The 11,072-nt window shown below is 36.5% G+C and overlaps 1 protein-coding gene across 2 annotated transcripts in view; it reads left to right on the top strand.

Annotated features, from left to right (window-relative positions):
* The window catches only part of IntS4 (integrator complex subunit 4), a 37,420-nt gene that overhangs the window by 25,960 nt on the left and 388 nt on the right, over positions 1 to 11,072 (top strand). For both annotated transcript variants that reach the window (XM_089234766.1, XM_089234767.1), the window contains exons 15-19: positions 1,356 to 1,449; positions 1,546 to 1,626; positions 3,410 to 3,594; positions 5,477 to 5,795; positions 8,684 to 8,804. In XM_089234766.1, coding sequence (XP_089090892.1) covers positions 1,356 to 1,449; positions 1,546 to 1,626; positions 3,410 to 3,594; positions 5,477 to 5,795; positions 8,684 to 8,804 — 800 coding nt within the window. The remainder of the gene's footprint in view (positions 1 to 1,355; positions 1,450 to 1,545; positions 1,627 to 3,409; positions 3,595 to 5,476; positions 5,796 to 8,683; positions 8,805 to 11,072) is intronic.

The following is an 11,072-nucleotide window of genomic DNA, read 5'->3' on the forward strand; positions in this document are numbered from 1 at the left end:
CTTATTGAACTATCATTAGGTATGGAGCAGATCGCTGATTTTTGCATTTTGTGAAATCTATCTCATTTGTAAGCTATTCTCCCCATAAATGTTTAATTTTGCATTTGTTTTACAGGGTTCTTAGTGTTTCAGCGGTCCCCAGTTTTATTTATAACTTTTTTTGTGAAATCGACTAATTTCTTTTATATTTTAGAATGTTTCACAAATTTTTTGAATGCTGAAAAATCACACTTTCGGGGCCACAACTAGAGGAGGAGTAGGGCTGTGTGTGTGTGGGGGGGGGGGTGATGAATGCACATTGAACGAACTGTGATTAAATAAAGTTTTATATTACCAATTTGTGTTTCCTTGTTCTTTATGTGCTACTTCACCTGGTGATCAAAATTTGAAGTATTATTTTGCTGTATCAGTTTTCTCTTCCCCATATAATGTATATACCCATTTTCAACGAAATATATCATGGGTCTGAGTAGGGTCAGTGGTCAAAAACAATTTTGGCAACACAAAAAAAAATCAGATTTTGTGCATTTCTTTGCAAAAAAAAAAGACAGGAGGGGGGGGGGGGGTTGGATAGCAAAACTGAGTTCAGATGCGGTATTTGATTTTTTGTCTTTGTAGGTCATTAGATTGGATGAAAAAATAACATGGAATGAATAGGAAAAAATTCAACGCTTATCAAACCAGTTGTTATAATGGAATGCGGGCCTGTCATTTGAGGGTCCGGGGTCCCTGGCTTTTGAAAATACACTAAAAATGGTATAAATATATATATATACATTGAGTACATGTTCTTTGCCCCACCCCCCTGGAAAATGTTGAAATGACGGCCCTGAGATGGAATGGTCATGATAACTCGTCATTATAACAAGCGTCAACTGCATTAACATAAAACAAATGGTTATAGAGTCGAATCCCATTATAACGAACTCCAAAAGACTGGAGAAATCACTTCATTATAACGAAATTTCGTTATAAAGGAATTCCAACTTTTTGTGTTGTTTCTATGTGAACTTATCTGGTGGATTAGAAAAGTGTTCGTTAAAACGATATTCTCGCTGTTATGGTATTCGTTAAAACGGGATTCGACTGTAGTGCTATACAATGCTATCTTAAGAGCATCATGGCCCCAGGGAAGTTATTTTACTGAGCCCCCCCCCCCCATTTGGCTTGAAATGCCTGCCCACTAATATTTGCATGCATAGTCTAGAATTTTTTTTTTGAACAGATCTCATTTTCACAAGGCTCGCCAGGTCGGTCCATGCATTAAGACAGCGCTGTAATTACAATATGTTTCTTTATTCATGTTTTCCTTAATATTTTTGTGTGATATAAATTTCTTTTTTTATTATTTTCAGAGACTTGAAGCAGTTATCGCAGATAGAACCTAAACTCTCTGCTGCAGCAAACTGTGCAGCCCTCTACATTCAGTTTCAGTTGCTGTTTGCAAAAGTGAGTGCTTTCTGTCGCAACGTGTACCCAATCTATTGATGATCTGTTTGCTGTATCAAAAATATAGATGCTTATTTTTATTATTCTGTGTTATAGATTGTTTCGAACAAGCATTGGCTCAATCCATCGATTCTCTTCCCTCTTCAGAGCAGTTCATTAAGGTCATCCTTGGAACAGGTTTGTTATGATTCGCAAATGGTTCTGTAATTTATCATGAACTATGATTGTGGATGGTGTTATTTATTTTTTTCTAAAAAGTTTCCCATAGTAAATTAACACCAGAACGACAGGAATTTTGAACTACCTAGAATGGTGGTAGTGGTCATTTTGACCGTTATAGGAAAATTCAACTTACGTTATTGTCTTGTCTTTATTTTCACTTGGCAGTCCATAGACCAGGTTTGAAGTATAATAACACGCTTGAAAAATTTGCAAATAGATTACATTGGTAGAGCAATAGAATTTCAGAATTTCTGACAGAAATTTCCTTTGTCCACGATTTCAATTTTATGTGTGCATGGTTTACAAGACATACATTTTCTCTGCTTGCAATCATTCAATCAACTGTACATACAATTGTTCTAACAACTTTAGAATTATTTTGTTGCTTGGTTAAAAGCATGATATGTTATAAAATAGCTCCTCACATGATTCGGCTCCTTTTACAGTGAATTTATAGTATGAAGAAACAAAAAATTATAACGATGATCTCAGCATCCAGGCTGGAGGCCCTGTACATGAGCAAAATAGTGAAAAATAAAGATTTTTTTCGCTGTGCGATAATGCAATGCAGTAGAAGCGCAAAGATCCATAAAAGCACTAAATCAATAAAGTATGACGACAAGCTTTTTCAATAGTGTACCTTTGAATGGTACCGAATGGGTGCAAAATGGGTACTGTAGAAAAGCAAACCTCATGATAGATTAACTGTTTTCCCAATATTAATGTTTGTATTTGAAGATAGTCCATTTCAGCATGTTTTGCAATCATATTAGTGAAATAACTCTATAGCAGTCAAAATGACTGCTGCCATCTTTCTCGGTAGAACTTTATTTTACCACCACACTAAGAAACCTAGAATATTCATACTTTAGGAATTTAAGAGCCTCAACAAGATGGCAAAAAAAAGGTTATGAAATTTCAAGTACCTGAGATTAACTATTCGAGTGTAATATCATGCCGAAGTAAGTTTGTCAAGATGTCACTTAGAGTTTTAAAACCAGTTTTCTATCAAAGATGATTCCACTTTTCTTTCTAGGAGTAGGTATCTACCACACTTTTACACACCATGATGGGAAGCCAGATAAAGGAAGGGGCAAAATTTTTGGCGATAAAATCTGTCACAGGAAAAATCAGAAAAGATTAAGAATCAGAATCCATTTTTTAAATTGGAACTATTTCTCTATGATCAGGGGCATATGCAAAATCAACCTTTGTGGGGGGGGGCACATAAAAATTTCTCCCTGCAACAATTTTGAGTTACCACCCTTCAAAAAACTTTGAATTAACAGAAATTGGTTAATGTAGCATATAAAGGGTATTTTTTCACCTAAATATTAAATTTTTGGTCAGCTTGGGTCCCTGCGTACGCTTCTGTCTACGATGAGATGAAGGCTGAGTGAGGACTTACAGGAACCCAATGCACTGAAGAGCCTCGAAAACGGCAAACTTGGTTGTAATGATGCCTCAATTACAAAGACAAAAATTCACAGAATCTTCTATGCTGTTATAACCGAGTTTGGCTGTATATACATTTCTTTTCCTTTTCCACTTCTTGTAAAGCGTATAAACTGCTCAAAAATATGGACATTTTAACCGTACGCCCAACTGTAATATCTACAACTCATAACAACTTCACATGTATAAATTAATGCCATTATGAAAACTTGAAGGTTAGTTTTTGTTAAAATTAAACTGTGTGTGTTAGTTTTTGTTTGTTTTTAAAACCTTTTTTTTTCAGCTTCTCCAATTGTCATTCTGCTTGAGTCATCAATTTTTGGGTCTGTATCCAGAAGAGACTTTGTGCTTACGCCAACTGAGAATCAGAGCTCTCGCTCTTCAGCTGATGGTACTGATCAGAGGAAGCAACACTTCTGCGTTAGGACCATGTGAAGCTTTTCTTGAGCATGTGGATTCTCTGCAAAGGTCTGAATTATATTTTGTCCTCGCTGTAGCTATTTTATTCAAAAATATTGGTGGATGAAGGACATCGCAACAGATTTCCGATTTTGCTATTACTGTATAACCGAAAACCTTTAAAAATCGATGCATTGTCTTTAACATTCATCTTGGTGAGCATAAAGTCCATGGCACTTTTGAAAATTATTTTTAAAAAAATCAACCAACTGCCATTAAAAAAAAGTGTGGTTTGTTGCACTATACTAGCACTTTTTCTGATAAACTGGTAAAAATAATTCGAAATTTCATTCACAGATACTGTATCACAGAAAAACTCGACATAACACATGAAATGTGACAAAAAAAATTCGTTATAAAAAATTAAAAAAAACAAGTTACCAAAAATCAACAAAAGAGTTCAGAACGTTCCAAAAACAATCACGTAAAATCTGTTTCAAAGAATTAACTTGCTGGACTGTTGAGGAAGAAGAAGGGTTGTTCTTCTATGGCTTGTGGGAAAAAATCTTAACCAATACTGTGCATGAAAAATAAATAAAAACTTTAGTAAGCCAGTGCTATGCATAAGGATTGTTTCATATTTCTTCATTTTACTCAAAAGGAAACAATTTTTGATAAGAAAAACTGGAAATCATTTCTGAAGTTGATGCTGGAGTAAATGAAAACAATGTAGCATTAAAATACAACATATCTCCATCTACTCTTTCAACATTTTTGAAAAATCGGATCAGGTTGGAATTTCAAATTGTGTGAAACAGCAATTATAGGATTCCATAGAAGAAGACATTCTCAAATTTTCAAGATGTGGATGTAGCTGTCTTTATAAGACATACATGGTTTCAGGACATTCATTCTTGAAATGTGCCAATTACCAGCCCACTCATATGAGAAAAGACTTCAGAATTTGCTTGTACTTTTGGATGCGAAATCTTTCAAGCGTTGCACACATATACTTTAGAGGAATTTGTTGTTTCCTCTGCTTCTCCACAATACTTATACAAAAAAAATTATGCATTATTTGCCTCAGATATGTTAAGTAAATGTTATCCAAAAAAATTCAGTGTCTAATTGATTTTAATTTCTTTGAGTTAATTTTGAAATTCAGCTTCATTCTTTTTATTATATAGAATGTGAAAATAAGTAAATTTTTCCTTAGAATTAAGTTCTACAATGAAATATTTTAACAAGTGTTAAAATCCATAAAATTGAAAATTCCTTTATAGCAAAATTTTGTTACAATGAAGTGATTTCTTCAGTCCCTTCAAGTTTGTTATAACAGGATTCGACTGTAGCAATATGGGCAGCATCTATAAGCTCAGACTAAATCTGAACAGTACTGAGTTTCAACCCATATATCTGCTAACATCAATTGCGGAAGATTTCTGTTCTCTTCTGTGGTTCTTGTCTTCAGTTCACTTTGTCTTTGATATATCCCTATAAAAAAAATTGAGGGGGACCTATGACAGCAGTCCATCTCATCCAATTTATCACCAGGAAATTGCTGATTGATCTGTTGCACCATCTACAGTGTTTATGTTGTGTTTTGTGCATTATGTCTTTTCTTTAATACATGCCATCTATGAATGAAAGTGCAAATTTTTTGCCCTATTGGTTGATGCTTCGTTGATTTTTGAAATTTGTCAGATGTTTCCTTCCACATTTTCTTGAATTCATTTTTGTTTTGCTAACAATAACAATGGAAGTAAATGAAAACACATCACTAAGAAAAATCCTAGCTTCACTTAAAAATTACTGTGGTTCTTGCACATTCTGAGTGATTGAATCAAGACCTACATTTGTTTTGTTGCCAAGTTAATTTGAAAGATACTGAAACAATCTTAAAGCCATGCTGCAATATTGATACTTGTAGTTTCATTTTTTTGTACCACAGGTATCAAGAAGAGAGTTCTCTAACAGCAGACAACTTCACGACAGCTCTTTTCCGTGATTTAGACTCTCTGGAAGATCCGAAGCCTGGAACAGTAGCCAGGATCCTTCAACCATTACTTCAGTCGTGTCCTTGTCCATCTCTCAGGCTGCACATAGGAGACTCTGAGGGACTGGAAAGGATCAAACAAGCGAGCGCTGTCATCCACGAGCCCCCAGCAGATTCTGAGCATGTGTACAAGTTTACAGCTGGCCTTATACTTGCAGTTACTATGGACGCTGAGATTGAAAATGTGGAAGACATAAAAACTGTGAAGATAAAAGTAAGACAAAGAGAAGCGGCTTTTGTTCTCCCGTAATTTGTTTAAAACATACATGCTCAACCATTGGCCTGCAACCTCAAACCTAATTTTGTAAAAATGAACTATGCATCAAATTTACAAGTCACTTATGTGACCCGCAATGCAGTTCCACATCACTTAAGCAGCTTAGGGCACACTTCCAGATCACAAATATTGAGCACCCCTAGTTTTTAAGAATTTTGAGTTGTTTTTTAAACTAGCACAAGTTGCAGTGCTCTGGCTATTCAAGTGTTTTGTTTTTTAATCAATTTTTTTTTAACATAACCACATTTTAAGCATTCAATCACACACTCTTTCCATATACACATAGCATATACTGACAGAAAAAATGCAACACCATGAAAGAGTGAGTAGAATGTGATGAAAATTGGCACACAGATAGAGAATGCATATAGAAATAAATGATTTTAATTTCGAACAAAAAATATAACACAGGGATCAAATATACTGGTTAGTCAGTAGGAAGTACAATCACCTCTTGCGGTGATACAAACAGCAATCCTTCAAGGTACAGATGAAATAAGCATGTGAATGGTGTCCTGAGGGATGGCTTTCAATCATACTCCATAGTTTGTTCTCCGATTGAGGCCAAAACAGGTCAAGCAAACGACTGCTGATCATGTCCCATATATGCTCGATAGGTGAGAGATCTGGAGACATCTCTGGTCAACTAAGCATCTGTGTACCTTGCAGCGCTTGTCTGCTGATGATTGCTGTGTGTGGGTCGGGCATTGTCTTGCTTAAAAACAGCATTTTGCAACTGCTGAAGGTAGGGAAATGAAAACGGCTGTAGAACTTCACTCACATGCCGTCATTGTGCCTCTGATACGAACCAGGAGGGGGAACCGGCTGGTGATGGCAACCCAAACCATGATGCTATATTGTCAAGCAGTAGGATGTTCATCAGTTGCAGCAAGATTGGACCTGTCTCTATGTTGCTTCCACACTCTTATTTGGCGACTGTCACTTATAACTTATTCACTGGTAAAACAGAAGAGACACCTTGTCACTGAACACAATATTGTGCAATTCAATCATCCAAGCAGCTCTGACCTGACACTATTGCAATCTGTGGCATCGCGCCTGTGCATCAATTGCAGCATGACTGCATGCTGCTTCGAGACCAGTCTTCAAGAAATTGTTCTTCCTGATATTGGAGCATCCAATACATCCTGCAATTGTCGACAGTCAGGGATTGTGTGGCTGCCACTTCATTCCTTCGCATGTGTTGATCCAAGCATTCTGACAACCACCTAGATGCACCAGTACCCCTAGCATGATCCACATTTCTTTCCTCACACCATCTTCTCCACATCCTTTGAAGGTATGTAGACCTGTTTCTCAGCTACAATAAAACGGAAGGGCCAACTAGCCATCTGTAAGCCTAAAACGAAACCTTTTGTGAGCAGGTCTAGCAACTGAAATTGGCTTTATTGTTGTTGTTAGCCAGGTATCTCTACAACTATGCGTCTCCTGAGACGAAAAATAGGTTTTCCTCACTGACAGACAGTAACAGTTGTTGACACATCTGGCATTTCCTTTCCTTTTATCTTGCTAACTAATCATGTGACAAACTTGCATTTCAGATCAGCTACATATTCTTGGTAATTTGCATAATTACACAACCAAATCTTCATGGTGTTGCATTTTCTCTGTCAGGCAGTTTATTAAACCTACCATTATTTTTCTCTAGTGAAAGACTATTCTTGTCTTCTTTTGTTCCATTCTCGCTGTGATTCTCTGAGTTTTACAATACATGTAAATTTTGTTGCATTTCATAGCTGCCAAGTCTTCCGGATTTCTACTCCATCTTCCGAACTCCTGAAAAATTCTTATACCCCTCTCGAATTCAGACAGTAATTGAAAAAAATCCCTACTTTTCGATATATTCTTAAAGAATTTACCCAGAAAATATGCCTATTTCCTGTGGGTTTTACCCTTAAATAATGTCACATGCACAAAGTATATTGTCGCAAAATCATGACAAAATGTTTCATCTTGGCAAACGAAGGGCAAAATTTGCCAAGCAGTGAGTGTCAATTTTGCCTGTCCACAGTCTAATCGATGAGATGGCCTGTATCATGGATGGCCATATACCCTGTTTAGTTTGTCTGTCCTTCTCTTTGTTTCTGCTTGATGGCAATCCTTTGTTGGCAAGATTATAATTTGCGTGTAGGTAATTTGCCTAACTGTTTGGCAATAATTGTAGAAATTGCTCTAATTGGCAATGACTGGCTCAATGTGATGTTCTTTCAAGGGGGATAAAACTTTCTACAATTTTACTTTTGTCAATGAAAAATCCACACTTTGTTTTTTCAAAAAAATCCCTTTTTATATATTTATCTATATCGCATACATGGCCAACTTGGCCCAAGGACAAATGTGGTCTCCAGAGTCATGATGTGATGTGACCTCGGACCTAATTTTGTAAAAATGAACTAAGTAGCAAATTACCAGTTCATTTGAGTGGCCTGTGGCGCATTTCTAAGATCACTTAAATGACCTAAGGTACATTTCCAGATCACTGAAGTGACCCATGGTGCAGTTCTAAATCACTTAGGTGACTCATGGCACATTTTCAGTAACTAAAGTGACCAGCGACATTTACAGATCACTGAAGTGGCCTGCGATGACACTGTTACAGATCACTTAAGTGGTCTGCCACAAGTTTCATACGAATGAAGTGGCCTGCACTTTCCAAAAGGTTGAGCACCCTTGGTGTACAGGGCTTGTACTAAATTCTGATCTGCAAAAAAAATCTAATTCTCCTTCTATACAGTTGCCAGCTATGTACTATGTTTTTATATATGTTTTGGCATAATAATTTGAATAATGATTTTTTTTTGCAGGTGAAATATCCGGATCAGCAAGTGCATTTGAGTTTGCCAAGGCTTGCCGATTTCAGGCAGCAGGGAAATCTTCAATATAGACTGTATACAAGTGTTTTGATGTCTCATTGTGTCTTTTCAGGTAATGAAAATTATCTTGATTTTGTTTGAATAATGTAGTTTTCGTTAAAAGAAATGCAAGGTATTTCCAGTCAAGATATAGTGTAACTTCGGTTTATGAACTTAATTTGTTCTGTAAGCTTTGTTCATAATCCAAAAAGCACTCATATATCGAATCAAACTTCCCCCATAGGAAATAATGTAAACTCAAATGATTCATTCCACAACCTCTCCTATCACACCAGCCATGATTGTTTTCACATATATGGTGCAGGTTCATTCATTACATTTTTACTTATTTTATATCGAAAGTTGGAATGATATAGAAGAGCAAGGGCTTTCTTTTTGGAATTCTCACTTGCATTTACATTCAACAAGAGGGTGAGATTTTATGGGCTTGTGCTATAAAGGCCACTCCTATAACTTGTGACGTCTTAATGTCATGTCATAGGCTCCAAATCAAAAACAGTTTTAAAACTATTAAAGGGTTTCATTAACACACATATGCATACGTAGTTTCTCACTTTGGCATTTTATCAAAATAATAAAAGAATGCTTGAGCCTAGTCTCTTTGTTCGTTAAGATGGTCTTTATAGAGAGAAATTACATCACTTTTCACTGTTCATACAAAGTATGAAAGATCAGATACCAAGCATAGATGAAGTTTGGAAAGAAAACTTGCATGCCTCTGCAGGGAAACGAACCAACATCTCAGTCCGGCAGAGCACTTTACCATTAAGTTACAGGACTGACATTTTCTTCTCTTAGATCATGGGTCCCCTTTTTCATAACCAATGCCTATATGCAGCTTCCCAGAGAAGCTTAACAGTCTCGTCGAAAAATCTTTGTCAAAGCTGCCGGTCCATTACATCTCTGACAAAGGTTGCCGCCACACCAGGGTGCTGCAAAGCACAGTTCGAGAACCCCCCCTCCTTAGAGCATATACGCATGGGAAGCTTATAACCCCAGATGGGACAACATGAGGGAAATTATTTCCACTATTCATATGGTAGTCTTTCATACAAAGTACAAAAGACTGGATACTCCAAGCAAAGACTAAGATGGAGGTTGGAAAGAAAATTCATGTGCCTCTGCAAGAAACCATCAACTTCTCTTGTCCAGGCGAGTACTCCTCCATTAATCTATAGAACACTGTCATTTTCTCTCCTTAAAGCGTATGTGAATGCCAAACGCAACCACACATGAGCAGCCTTCTAATTCGGCTAATAGCTCTTAATGACAATGATGAGGCAACATACAGAGAAATGATATCTCTCTCCAATATATATCTGCAGTTTTTGGTTTTGAATCTTTTTTTTTATCGTAACTTCAAAAGTATCAAGTTACATTCCATTACAAAACTGATGATTTATTGTGCAAAAATTGGCTGTATGTCTCATGCTTAAGTTTCCATGAAATATTGTCGCCATTGGGTATCCATGACTTCGATTTATAAGATCAATAACTGGCAACTCTGGGGGAAAAACTGTCATTTATCACAATATTTTTGTGATACTTTCTTACAATTCTCATATAATCCTGCTTTCCAGGTATTTTACCTCAAAAATAACAAAATCACGCACCTGATTTCAAAGGCGGAGTTTAAAATGTTTGTGCTCCTCGACAAATAACAAAATCACTCAAGTGGTCCATGGCACATTTCCCTTAACCGACTGACTCTAAGCTAATTCCCAAATCACTTCAGCGATCCGCGGCATACCTCTAGTTTCTTTTACCCTAGAATACTAACTGATAAAAACTGCATGTTAACTGCCTATACCTCTGTCTTCGAGATGTAGAGTTAGTGCTGCATTTGCAGATTACTCTATTGGCTGGCTGGCACATTTCCAGATCACTTGAGTGGCTTGTTGTTCATTTAAATGAACTGCTGCATATGTATCTTATAGATCACTTTAGTGGCTTTTGACATATATGTCCAGATCATTTTAAGCATTACCAGAACCTTTAAATTGTCCGGGACACATTCTAGGATCACTAAAGCGGCTTGTGGCACTTGAGTGACTCGTGGTACATTTTCCAAGTAGGCCGCAACATGTTTCCAAACCAATGAAGTGGCCGACATTCCCCAAAAGGTTGAGCACTCTTGGTTTAAAACATAAAATTACATTTTCTGCCCTTTTTAATCATAAGTCATTGGGAAATGAGCTGGTTAACCAGTAACAAAAAAAACGTGTTCCATGGTGCAATCTAATCAAAAGTTTCTTGATGTATGAAATTCATCTGCTGTATAGTTATACAAAAATAATTTGAAATAATTTTTATTTAACAG

This window comes from Pholcus phalangioides, unplaced genomic scaffold (assembly GCF_987345545.1).
Source record: "Pholcus phalangioides strain wild (caught in Gottingen) unplaced genomic scaffold, Ppha-v1.0 ptg000008l_1, whole genome shotgun sequence".
NCBI classification, from domain to species: Eukaryota; Metazoa; Arthropoda; class Arachnida; order Araneae; family Pholcidae; genus Pholcus; species Pholcus phalangioides.